Genomic DNA, 14,114 nt, shown 5'->3' on the forward strand with positions numbered 1-14,114 from the left:
AGTGGGTGGAAAGACCAGTAACACTATGCAGCCTTCTGGATAGCAAGGCCCTACACAATACCCATGAACTGCTCTTCCTTGAGTTAGTGAATTTAATCCTGAGGCCAGATGGCAAACACTGGGTAGGTCAGCAGGAGCTATTCTGAAGCTACATGGTCCAGGGGACCAAGCACTGGACTAGAAACCAGGTGCTCCTGAGTTCTAATCCGTGGACTTGGTATGTGGCCCCGGATGTTGCTTGAGCTCTCTGCCTCAGTTTCTCCACCTGTAAAGTGGGAAGAATGATTTGTAAATGCAAAGCATGTAGCACCTGTAGGAATTACACGAGCCCCAGAGACTGATGTCCTGTATTTATCCACAAATCAGGTACAGTCTAGGCAGTGGTAGCTCCCTCTTTTTGCTCTCATTAGTGTTTGAACTCTGACCTAGGGAGGGAACCAGTCACTGACACAGCTCCTGCAAGCGAGAAGGCTCATATCCCTGCTTCACAATATGGTGCATGTCCCCAGTTAGCTTAGCTTTTGGAGAGGGGCAAAGAGTCTCACAAGCACCCTCATTGAACTATACTGGACCAAACCCACCCCTGCTGAACCTCCACCCAGGTACGAGAAGGTGCGTCAGGGATACAGCTGGTCCGATCAGTGCAAGCACACATACACAGGACAAAACATTCTTTTACAGTGGATAAAAAAGGAAATAAAAGATACCCAAAGGTCTGGGCGGGGCACCACATTACCCTTTTTAACTTTTTTGCTACTACGACTGGTTGCCGTGGTGTTCTGGCTGGGCCCGGCAGACTGCTCCCCTAGGCCACCTGTAAAGAGAGGAGAGAGAGAGAGAGAGAGAGAGAGAGCCCATTGTGGGCAGGCAGGGAGAGCAGACGCACCAAAAGGACGACAACGCACATCGAATTCTCAGTGCGATCCCTGGAAGGGGACCTGCCATGGGGATGGAAAGTGATCGCTCTCCTTCCAGGTGTGGGACCTGGTGGGTAGCGCATAGGACTGGGGCTCTGCCATTAGCCTGCTCTGTGATCATGGGCAAGTGACATCACCTCTCTGCACCCCAGTTTGTAATGGGGAGACTTACCATCTTTGTAACGTGATGTGTGAATGGAAAGCGCTATTTCTGAGCCAGACATTCATTATGGTGGCTATTAAATACAATAATAAAAGGCACGAGCATGATAAAGAAATAAGCCACTTATCATCCCTGGTCACTCAATTAATTGATTTCTACCTAAGATGGATCTGCCCCCACTTGAAAACAACAATCCTTCTAGGTGTTATTACAATACTGAATATAAAGAACTGCACAATTCCACTTTATTTCTTGCAGTTCAGTCAGAGCCAAATTCCCTGTCTACTTCCAATACTTGCAAATCCCGCAAGGTCTCACAACCAGAGGCAGGAGTGCCGCCAGCTTTTCTGCCGCCCTAGGCGGCGGAAGGTCCCACCCAGAAATGCTGCCCCCCACAGAAGCAGCGGAAGGTCCCGTCGCCGAAATACCGCTGCGGTCGCCGCCCCCCAAATTGTAGTGCCCTAGGCGACCGCCTAGGTCGCCTAATGGGTTGCATCAGCCCTGACCAGAGGAGAGGTTGTCCCTTAGCTCAGACACTGAAACTACACTGGTCTGTTTCACTGTGTTTTTTCCCATTAGCCCAGCATCACTGCCTGGCTTTCCCGCACTAGATCAGCATTGGTGCTACTGGCCTCAGAATGCTGCAGGGGAATGTCTGAAGTGCCCTTCTATGCTAGAAAGTGACACAAAAAACTTGCATCGTGGGACTGCATGCTTCTGTCTCAAAGGACTCCAGAATGAAACTGCTCAGTTTACAAGCTAAAGCCAGCCCTGCAAACTAAGCTGGTGCTCCGAGAGCCAAGCTGAGATCTTCCCCACTCATGCGATATTGCCAGTAATTAAGGTTTCAGATTGTGTCCACGGTGACACCTCAGACTAGGTTCACAGTGATGCTAGGTGTAACTGGATTAGAACTTGGTAAACAATTCGGCTGATAATGCATGAGAAGGAACAGAATCCAGCTCCTGCTTTCTCCTGCCTGTGCTGGTTCTACAGGGCTAAAAGGTAAAACACAGTAAAAACGTGTCACCAAAGTATTGTTCTGAATACATACAGGCAGGTGCTTTGTTGTAAAGAGGTGCCATTTTTATGTAAGCAATTTTCAGAACTGTCCCTGTATAGCCCCCAAATTGTGTCCTATTTCATAACTGAACTTTTCTAGTCACAGTACACTTCGTAACTCGCCTCTCTTCCCCATCTGACCGGGAGGCCAAAGCTATTAGTCCGCCTCTCTTTAAGAGGCCACTTCTGGGCTTATTTCAGGCAAAGCATGATAGATAATTACAAGTCAGCAAAACCAACAAAACCAGAACTAAATAAGGCAAATGCCCAAAATGTCAAAACGGGTTAAAAGTAGAGGAATTCACTCAATGTGTTTTGATCTTTTTTAGCTTCTTAAAACAGACCCAAAAATGTTGAGTGCTTAATGATCTTTGGTGCCCAACGTGAGACCCATTAAAGGGGCCTGATTTTTCAGAGGGTGGGTGTCAGAGGGTGGGTTATCTCAAGTTGAGTACCCCAAAAATCATTATGTAGTCTTGAGAAATTTTGGCCTAACTGTTGATCCGAGTTTCGGAATGTGGGACCAGGACATTCTAGTAAGACCCTTCACATTTGAAAATAGGCCTTTTTGTCATGGAGGACACAGTGCTACGTAGATTGTCAGAGCTTTTGGGTCAGGGGCTGTCTTTTGTTTTGTGTCTGTACAGTGCCTAGCGCAACGGGGTCCTGGGCCGGGACTGAAGGTCCATTACCCACGATACAGGAATACAGATATATAATAATAATAATGCTGGCTCCATTTATATAGCACACACCCCGGCCTCCCAGTGTTACAGAGGTTCCAATCTACAGATCAGAGATGCCAAATCCATCCTTCTCCCTCTGGCTGTACCATAGAGCAGTGAAAGCTCCTGTGACAGCTAAAGACTGAGGGATATTCCCAGTGTCCTGTCTGTCCCTCAGTATAAGCGTGACTACTGGGTGGTATAAGCGTGACTACTGGGTAGTACCAGCAGCTCGGGGAGCATGCGGGAACAGAGCGAGAATGCTCACGGGGTGGGAGAAGACTCCAAAAGGAAATCCAAGAGGAGAGCAGCAGAACACAGACCCTGGACTTCAGAAAGACAAACTGACTCCTGCAGGGAACTGATGGGCAGGATCCCCTGGGAGGCTAATATGAGGGGGAAGGAGTCCAGGCGAGCTGGTTGTATTTTAAAGAAGCTTTATTGAGGGCGCAGGAACAAACCATCCCAACGTGCAGAAAGAATAGCAAATATGGCAGGCAACCAGCTTGGCTTAACAGAGAAATCTTCGGTGAGCTTAAACACAAAAAGGAAGCTTACAAGAAGTGGAAACTTGGACAGATGACTAGGGAGGAGTATAAAAATATTGCTCAAGCATGCAGGGGTGTAATCAGGAAGGCCAAACCACAGTTGGATTTGCAGCTAGCAAGAGACATGAAGAGTAACAAGAAGGGTTTCTACATGTATGTTAGCAACAAGAAGGAGGTCAGGGAAAGTGTGGGCCCCTGACTGAATGGGGGAGGCAACCTAGTGACAGAAGATGTGGAAAAAGCTGAAATACTCGATGCTTTTTTTGCCTCAGTCTTCACAAACAAGGTCAGCTCCCAGACTGCTGCACTAGGCAGCACAGTATGGGGAGGAAATGAACAGTCCTCAGTGGCAAAAGAACAGGTTAAGGACTATTTAGAAAAGCTGGACATGCACAAGTCCATGGGGCCGGATTCAACGCATCCGAGGGTGCTGAGGGAGTTGGCTGATGTGATTGCAGAGCCATTGGCCACTATCTTTGAAAACTCGTGGCGATTGGGGGAGGAGCCAGACAATTAGAAAAAGGCAAACATAGTGCCCAACTTTAAAAAAGGGAAGAAGGAGAATCCAGGGAACTACAATCCCTCACCTCAATCCCCGGAAAAATCATGGAGCAGGTCCTCAAAGAATCCATTTTGAAACACTTGGAGGAGAGGAAGGTGATCAGGAACAGTCAACATGGATTCACCAAGGGAAAGTCATGCCTGACCAACCAGATTGCCTTCTATGATGAGATAACTGGTTCTGTGGATATGGGGAAAGCGGTGGACATGATATACCTTGACTTTAGCAAAGCTTTTGATATGGGGTCTCCCACAGTATTCTTGCCAGCAAGTTAAAGCAGTATGGATTGGATGAATGGACTATAAGGTGGATAGAAAACTGGCTAGATCGTTGGGCTCAACCGGTAGTGATGAATGGCTCAATGTCTAGTTGGCAGCTGGTATCAAGTGGAGTGCCCCAGGGGTCTGTCCTGGGGCCGGTTTTGTTTAACATCTTCATTAATGATCTGGATTGCACCCTCAGCAAGTTCGCAGATAACACTAAGCTGGGAGGAGAGGTAGATACGCTGGAGGGTAGGGATAGGGTCCAGAGTGACCTAGACAAATTGGAGGATTGGGCCAGAAGAAATCTGATGAGGTTCAACAAGGACAAGTGCAGAGTCCTGCACTTAGGATGGAAGAATCCCATCCACCGCTACAGGCTGGGGACCGACTGGCTAAGCGGCAGTTCAGCAGAAAAGGACCTGGGGATTACAGTGGACGAGAAGCTGGATATGAGTCAACAGTGTGCCCTTGTTGCCAAGAAGGCTAACGGTATATTGGGCTGCATTAGTAGGAGCATTGCTAGCAGATTGAGGGAAGTGGTTATTCCCTTCTATTCAGCACTGGTGAGGCCACATCTGGAGTATTGTGTCCAGTTTTGGGCCCCCCACTACAGAAAGGATGTGGACAAATTGGAGAGTGTCCAGCGGAGGGCAACGAAAATTATTAGGGGGCTGGGGCACATGACTTACGAGGAGAGGCTGAGGGAACTGGGCTTGTTTAGTCTGCAGAAGAGAAAAGTGAGGGGGAATTTGATAGCAGCCTTCAACTACCTGAAGGTGGGGTTCCAAAGAGGATGGAGCTCGGCTGTTCTCAGTGGTGGCAGATGACAGAACAAGGAGCAATGGTTTCAAGTTGCAGTGGGGGAGGTCTAGGTTGGATATTAGGAAAAACTATTTCACTAGGAGGATGGGGAAACACTGAAATGGGTTACCTAGGGAGGTGGTGGAATCTCCATCCTTAGAGGCTTTTAAGGCCCAGCTTGAGAAAGCCCTGGCTGGGATGATTTAGTTGGGGTTGGTCCTGCTTTGAGCAGAGGGGTGGACTAGATGACCTCCTGAGGTCTCTTCCAACCCTAATCTTCTATGAAAGAGGGATGGGAGAACTGCGGGGAAGGAAAGAAGCATGGAGAACAGGCAGTGACATAGCTACAATGGTGTAGTTGCACCAGGACCCACGAGGTTATGAGGGACCAACCAGCAGAGGCCGCTCTACCTATAGGCAGACTAGGCAGCTACATAGGGTGGCAAATTTTTGAGGGGTGGCAGATTTTGGGACCTCTCCCCAGTCCCTCCATGGGCAGCAGTGGGGGATGAGGCTGATGGGGCTGCCTGGGAGAGGGGGCGGCCACCAGTCAAGGAGCAGGAAGGGCCCCCAGCTGGGTTGCTGGGGAAGTGGTCCCTCCCCAGCTGCTCCCTGTCCCTGGCATGGGTAAAATTGCAGTCACAGCTCAGGCCTACTCCTAGCAGCTCCGCCAGGTCTTCTGCTCCCCACACAGGCCCCAGCCACTACCCTGGATTGCACCGAGGCCTACGCTTCAACAGCAAGGAGCTCATCTGGAAAGGCACAGGGGGGACAGGCTGGGTTGGGTGCGGGGGTTGCTGGGGGCCAGGGTAGAGGGGCAGGGGACCAGAATTGGGAAGGGGGCACTTAGCCTATGCTTCCACCAGAGCACTCTGGGGTCTTGTTAAGCCATGGACAACAGGGGGTGAGTCAGATAAGTGACCCAAAGAACACACATCACACTAGTGCAGCTATCTCTTATGCAGGTTTATCCCCATTCCCCAGCAGCAGAGCATGAGCTGCGAGCACCAGAAAGCACAGAGGAAAAGACACAGCGCTTAGAAACATGGGCAGTAAACCACACACTGATTCAATTTGGGAAAGCCTCAGCCCAGTGCATCTTGGGAAAGATGTTTTGAGTTCAGTGGGAAGAAGGCACCTGGAGACCAGAAGTGCTGAATAGACCTGGGGTGAGTGTGGCTGACCCAGCATGCAGCAGTCTGCAATGTGGTATGACAGCAAAAAAAAGGCTTGTGTGATTTTTGGGCTCCAGACAGACACTGAGCTCCCCCATAGGTGGCTTTGGCATTGTGTCCAGTTCTGGGCACCTCATTATCAGAAGGATCTTGACAAACACATGGGAGTTCAGAGGAGAGAAACAAATGATCTGAAGAGTGTAAAGACCAAGAGAGGGGAGGAATCTTATGTTCATGTCATACAAAACAGAAAAGTTAGATAAGAATATAAAATACTCTTGCCCGAAGATTGCAGCGTAACACAACTTTATTTCTTAGAATTCAGAACCCTACCACATTAATAACCCAAAACCAGAATGAGACAAAGCAGGCTGCTCCCTAAAACACAGGCATAACTCACTCCACCTTACTCTAGGTTGCCTTTCTGCAGCTGACTCAGCTAGACCCAGATCACATGCTTCCCTACAGATCCCTAGCCTGCCAGCGGGACTAGGTAACCCCTTACCACTTAAAGTAATAGCTTGTAATTTCTAACACAATTTTCCATACACCACCAAATCTATTATTTGTATTACAGTAGCTCCTAGGGCTCCCTGTGCAAACATAATGAGACAACCCCTTACCCAGTCAACTCACAATCTAAATAAACACAAGAGTGGGGAACAGGATGTAACATTCAAGCAGAGCAATGGTTTGCAAATGCCATATGTGGCACCATTTCTTTCTTTCTTTCTTTTCTTTTCTTTTTTTTTTTTTTGCAGGAGGAGCTAAATTTTATTAGAGTTGATAGGAGGGGATTAGACAGACAAAGGGAGGGAGGGGGCACACTGCAGGAGCAGTGGGGGGATGCCGAAAGACTAGGACAGGGGAGAAGAGGGAGGGGAGCACAGAGGGCAGGTGAAGTGATAAGGAAGGGTTGTAGCAATCAGCTTGTTAGTTACACATTTTTAGATGGCTTTGGATTTTGCTAAGTTGTATAACTATGAACCATACTCCCAGCATGCCTTGCATGGATGTAAAGCTTTACTGTGAAAACTTATTAGCAGGTGGACTGTATGTACCCTCTGCTGTTTGAATGTGCAGAATCTGTTAGAAGATATAAATATAAACAGTGTGCTAGGTATGGCTGGTTATCTTTGAGATAATTGGTATCAGTGTCTTTAATTAGATAAGATGCTAGAAATACTGGGTGCAGATTATCTTTGTACTCTGAACAACAGGCATGGAACTAAATAAAGAAAAGGGATGAAAGGTATGCATTCACAAGGTGAAATCTGGGAAATTTTCTATTTGTTGTACACAAATGAGGTATAAAAGAAAAACAATTTGATGTCACTTCTTGGAAGTGAAGATTCTGAATATCTGGAGAACACATGTGCAGCTTTGGGCAACGTATGAATCTCTCTGTTTGTGCTGATTTCTCTGTGTTTAATCAGCAGATTGTGCTAGGTTATCTGAGCTGAGTTACATCGGACATCAATAAAATAACTGACCCCTCAGCAAGCCACCTGATATAACCACTGCCCACCAGCCTCTGCTGTAGTCCTTGCTGAGACTTCTCCTCTGTCTGCTCCCACCAGCTTGAGAATTTCTCTGGATGCTGGGGCTGGAATTTCTTCCCCCAACCCGACATGATTTGACGTAGGCGGTACATGTCTCTTAGGGTATGTCTACACTACAAAATAAGGTCGAATTTATAGAAGCCGGTTTTATAGAAACCGGTTGTATGCAGCCGATTGTGTGTGTCCCCACATAAAATGCTCTAAGTGCATGAAGTCGGCGGACCACGTCCACAGTACCGAGACTAGCGTCGACTTCCGGCGCATTGCACTATGGGTAGCTATCCCACAGTTCCCGCAGTCTCCGGCGCCCATTGGAATTATGGGTTGAGATCGCAATGCCCGAATGATGCAAAACAGTGCCGCGGGGGGTTCTGGGTACATTGCGTCAGGCCCCTCCCCCTCCGTCACAGCAACGGCAGACAATAGATTCGCGCCTTTTTACCTGGGTTACCTGTGCAGACAACATACCACGGCAAGCATGGAGCCCGCTCAGCTCAGCTCACCGTCACCATATGTCTTCCGGGTGCCGGCAGACGTGGGACTGCATTGCTACACAGCAGCAGCAGCTAACTGCCTTTTGGCGGTAGACGGTGCAGCATGACTGGTAGCCTTCATCGGCGATCGGGATGCTGGTAGCTGTGGGGCTGGCAGCCGTAGGGCTGCATTGCACCAGCCCCTTGCCTTTTGGCAGTAGATGGTTTATTACGACTGGTAACCGTCCTCGTCGGACAATCATGGATATCAGTCATAGTATATTATTTTCTGCCAAGTATTGTCTGCTGAGCACCCAGAAGAGGCCGAGGGTGATCTGGGTGCTGGCAGACATATGGCTGGCACACGTGGGGCTACATTGCTACACAGCAGCAACCCCTTGCCTTTAACCGTCCTCGTCGGACAATGATGGCTATCGGTCATAGTATACTATTTTCTGCCAAGTATTGTCTGCTAAGCACCCAGAAGAGGCCGAGGGCGATCTGGGTGCTGGCAGACATGTGGCTGGCACACGTGGGGCTACATTGCTACACAGCAGCAACCCCTTGCCTTTTGGCAATAAATAGTATATTATGATTGGTATCCGTCATCATCATACTGGTAAGCGCCCAGTATTTGCTGGTAAGCACCCAGAAAATGCCGAGGGCTATCAGTCATGCTGCACTGTCGTCTTAAGATGTAAAAAATAGATTTGTTCTGTATTCATTTCCTTCCCCCCTCCCTCCGTCAAATCAACGGCCCGCTAAACCCAGGCTTAGGAGTTCAATCTCTGGGGGCATTCTATGTGACAGTTGTTTGTATTTCTCCCTGATACACAGCCACCTTTCTTGATTTTAATTCCCTGTACCTGTACGCCATGTCATCACTCGCCCCTCCCTCCCTCCCTCCCTCCCCTGGTCTTTCAGATACTAGTTTCGCGCCTTTTTTCAGACCAGACGCCATAGCTATCACTGGGATCATGGAGCCCGCTCAGATCACCGCGGCAATTATGAGCACTATGAACACCACGCGCATTGTCCTGGAGTATATGCAGAGCCAGGACATGCCAAAGCAAAACCGGGACCAGCCGAGGAGGAGGCGATTGCAGCGCGGCGACGACAGTGATGAGGAAATGGACATGGACCTAGACCTCTCACAAGGCACAGGCCCCAGCACTGTGGAAATCATGGTGTTACTGGGGCAGGTTCATGCCGTGGAACGCCGATTCTGGGCCCGGGAAACAAACACAGACTGGTGGGACCGCATCGTGTTGCAGGTCTGGGACGATGCCCAGTGGCTGCGAAACTTTTGCATGCGTAAGGGCACTTTCATGGAACTTTGTGACTTGCTTTCCCCTGCCCTGAAGCGCCAGAATACCAGGATGAGAGCAGCCCTCACAGTTGAGAAGCGAGTGGCGATAGCCCTGTGGAAGCTTGCAACGCCAGACAGCTACCGGTCAGTCGGGAATCAATTTGGAGTGGGCAAATCTACTGTGGGGGCTGCTGTGATCCAAGTTGCCAGGGCAATGAGAGACCTGGTGATATCAAGGGTAGTGACTCTGGGAAACGTGCAGGACATAGTGGATGGCTTTGCTGCAATGGGATTCCCAAACTGTGGTGGGGCGATAGACGGAACCCATATCCCTATCTTGGCACCGGCGCACCAAGCCACCGAGTACATAAACCGCAAGGGGTACTTTTCAATGCTGCTGCAAGCCCTGGTGGATCACAAGGGACGTTTCACCGACATCAACGTGGGCTGGCCGGGAAGGGTACATGATGCTCGCGTCTTCAGGCACTCTGTTCTGTTTCGAAAGCTGGAGGAAGGGACTTTCTTCCCGGACCAGAAAATAACCGTTGGGGATGTTGAAATGCCTATCGTGATCCTTGGGGACCCAGCCTACCCCTTAATGCCATGGCTCATGAAGCCGTACACAGGCAGCCTGGACAGGAGTCAGGACCTGTTCAACTACAGGCTGAGCAAGTGCCGAATGGTGGTGGAATGTGCATTTGGGCGTTTAAAAGCGCGCTGGCGCAGCTTACTGACTCGCTCAGACCTTAGCGAAAAGAATATCCCCATTGTTATTGCTGCTTGCTGTGCGCTCCACAATATCTGTGAGAGTAAGGGGGAGACATTTATGGCGGGGTGGGAGGTAGAGGCAAATCGCCTGGCCGCTGATTACGAGCAGCCAGACACCAGGTCGGTTAGAGCAGCACAGCAGGGCGCGGTGCGCATCAGAGAAGCTTTGAAAACTAGTTTTGTAACTGGCCAGGCTACGGTGTGAAACTTCTGTTTGTTTCTCCTTGATGAAATCTCCGCCCCCCCACCCACCCGGTTAACTCTACTTCCCTGTAAACCAAACACCCCACCCTCCCCTACCCTCCCCCCTTCAAGCACCACTTGCAGAGGCAATAAAGTCATTGTTACTTCACATTCATGCATTCTTTATTAATTCAGCACACAACTAGGGGGATAATTGCAAAGGTAGCCCGGGATGGGTGGGGGAGGAGGGAAGGAAAAGGACACACTGCACTTTAAAACTTTAAAACTTATTGCTCTGGAAATCATCTAGGGTGGAGTGACTGGGTGGCCGGAGGCCCCCCCACCGTGTTCTTGGGCGTCTGGGTGAGGAGGCAATGGGACTTGGGGAGGAGGGCTGTTGGTTACAGAGGGGCTGTAGCGGCGGTCTCTGCTCCTGCTGCCTTCCCTGCAGCTCAACCATACGCAGGAGCATATCAGTTTGATGCTCCAGCAGCCGGAGCATCGACTCTTGCTTTCTGTTTACAACCTGACGCCACTTCTCCTCTTCAGCCCGCGATTCAGCACGCAACCTCTGCTCTTCAGCCAGCGATTCAGCACGCCACCTCTCCTCTCGCTCATATTGGGCTTTTCTAAAATCAGTAATTGACTGCCTCCACGCATTCTGCTGTGCTCTGTCAGCGTGGGAGGCAGTCTGTAGTTCAGTGAACATTTCCTCACGCGTCCTTCGCTTCCGCTTTCGAATATTCACTAGCCTCTGTGAAGGAGAAACATTTGCAGCTGGTGGAGGAGAAGGGAGAGGTGGTTTAAAAAGATACATTTTAGAGAACAATGGGTACACTCTTTCACGTTAGATTTTGCTGTTCACATCACACAGCACATGTGCTTTCGTTACAAGGTCGCATTTTTCCTCTTATATTGAGAGCCTGCAGGTTTGGTGTGAGAGATCACTCACGCAGTGCCAGGCCACAGATTTCAGCTTGCAGGCAGCCATGGTAAGACACAGTCTTTTGGCTTTTTTAACCTTGTTAACAAGTGGGGATGGTTTAAAACAGTACTGCTCTCATTAACCATACCAAGCACCCGTTGGGTTGGCCATTTAAAATGGGTTTGCAATGTAAAAGGAGGGGCTGCGGTTTCAGGGTTAACATGCAGCACAAACCCAACTAACTCCCCTCCCCCACACACCCAATTCTCTGGGATGGTCACTTCACCCCTCCCCCCCACCGCGTGGTTAACAGCGGGGAATATTTCTGTTCAGCAGAGCAGGAAGGGGCACCTCTGAATGTCCCCTTAATAAAATCGCCCCATTTCAACCAGGTGACCGTGAATGATATCACTCTCCTGAGGATAACAAAGAGCAATAAGGAATGGATGTTGTCTGCATGCCAGCAAACACCGGGACCATACGCTGCCATGCTTTGTTATGCAATGATTCCAGACTACATGCTACTGGCCTGGCGTGGTAAAGTGTCCTACCATGGCGGACGGGATAAGGCAGCCCTCCCCAGAAACCTTTTGCAAAGGCTTTGGGAGTACATGAAGGAGAGCTTTCTGGAGATGTCCCTGGAGGATTTCCGCTCCATCCCCATACACGTTAACAGACTTTTCCAGTAGCTGTACTGGCCGCGATTGCCAGGGCAAATTAATCATTAATCATTAAACACGCTTGCTTTTAAACCATGTGTAATATTTACAAAGGTACACTCACCAGAGGTCCCCTGTGTGCCCACAGGGTCTTGGGTGAGGTCGGGGGTTACTGGTTCCAGGTCCAAGGTGATAAACATATCCTGGATGTTGGGGAAACTGGTTTCTCCGCTTCCTTGCTGCTGTGAGCTATCTATGTTATCTCCATCCTCATCTTCCTCGTCCCCCGAACCCGCTTCCCTGTGTCTTGCTCCAGTGAGGGACTCATAGCACACGGTTGGGGTAGTGGTGGCTGCACCCCCTAGAATGGCATGCAGCTCCGCGTAGAAGCGGCATGTTTGCGGCTCAGCCCCGGACCTTCCGTTTGCTTCTCTGGATTTGTGGTAGGCTTGCCTTAGCTCCTTAATTTTCACGCGGCACTGCTGTGCGTCCCTGTTATGGCCTCTGTCCTTCATAGCCTTGGAGACCTTTTCTAATATTTTGCCATTTCGTTTACTGCTTCGGACTTCGGCCAGCACAGATTCATCTCCCCATATGGTGAGCAGATCCCGTACCTCCCGTTCGGTCCAGGCTGGAGCTCTTTTGCGATCCTGGGACTCCATCACGGTTACCTGTGCTGATGAGCTCTGCGTGGTCACCTGTGCTCTCCACGCTGAGCAAACAGGAAATGAAATTCAAACGTTCGCGGGGCTTTTCCTGTCTACCTGGCCAGTGCATCTGAGTTGAGAGTGCTGTCCAGAGCGGTCACAATGAAGCACTGTGGGATAGCTCCCGGAGGCCAATAACGTCGAATTCCGTCCACACTAACCCAATTCCGACCCCCTAAGGCCGATTTTATCGCTAATCCACTCGTCAGAGGTGGTGTAAAGAAACCGGTTTAAAGGGCCCTTTAAGTCGAAAGAAAGGGCTTTGTTGTGTGAACGTGTCCAGGCTTAATTCGATTTAATGCGGCTAAAGTCGACCTAAACTCGTAGTGTAGACCAGGCCTTAGTGTGACCAGCCCTGGGCCCCATCTTTCCTTTTCCCCAATGCTGCAATATCTGAATTCACCAGGATAGGACAAAGGGGTCTAACTAGAAGCAGTGGGATGAAAGGGGGGACACTGACCACCAGGAAAAGCTTCTTGGCAGGGAGATGCATTATGGTGTGGAATTGTTTCCAAAGGGAAGTGGTGGAAGCTCCATCGTTTGGGACACTTACCATTCAGTTGGACAAAAGTCACTACATGTGTGAGCTAGTGTAAACCTGGATTGACAAGATGGGCTGCTTGGGACCTAATCGCTCACTTACAGCTATGATGGCCAATCCGAAAATTTCCCTTTGTTCCATTTCATCTTGCTACTTATTACATCCACTAAAATCGTCTCAACACAGCTCTTCTGACTAGCTGAATTTGACATCCTTAGGATTTCTTTCCCCCAACATAATAGCCCAGTGTCCTGTCTTCCGACAGTGGCCAATACCAGGTGCCTCAGAGGGAATGAACAGAACAGGTAATCATCAAGTGATCCATCCCATCGCCCATTCCCAGTTTCTGGCAAACAGAGACTCGGGACACCCTCCATGCCCATCCTGGCTAATAACCATTGATGGACCTATCCTCCATGAATTTATCTAGTTCTTTTTTGAACCCTGTTATAGTCTTAGCCTTCACAACATCCTCTGGCAAAGAGTTCCACAGGTTGACTGTGCATTGTGTGAAGAAATACTTCCTTTTATTTGTTTTAAACCTGCTGCCTATTAATTTCATTGGGTGGCCCCTAGTTCTTGTGTTATGAGAAGGAGTAAATAACACTTCCTTATTTACTTTCTCCACACCAGTCATGATTTTATAGACCTCGATCATACCCCCCCTTAGTCATCTCTATTCCAAGCTGAAAAGTCCCAGTCTTTTTAATCTCTCCTTATATAGAAGCTACTCCATACCCCTAATCATACTATTCATTACAGAGCATCAGT

General features: G+C 49.3%; 1 protein-coding gene across 1 annotated transcript in view; it reads right to left on the reverse strand.

The window, feature by feature from the left end:
• TLL2 (tolloid like 2) overlaps positions 1 to 14,114 on the reverse strand; it is a 197,353-nt gene that overhangs the window by 89,302 nt on the left and 93,937 nt on the right. Inside the window, exon 3 of the mRNA XM_065407272.1 lies at positions 737 to 814. Within this exon, the coding sequence (XP_065263344.1) occupies positions 737 to 814 (78 nt within the window). The remainder of the gene's footprint in view (positions 1 to 736; positions 815 to 14,114) is intronic.

Source organism: Emys orbicularis, chromosome 7, assembly GCF_028017835.1.
Source record: "Emys orbicularis isolate rEmyOrb1 chromosome 7, rEmyOrb1.hap1, whole genome shotgun sequence".
NCBI classification, from domain to species: domain Eukaryota; kingdom Metazoa; phylum Chordata; order Testudines; family Emydidae; genus Emys; species Emys orbicularis.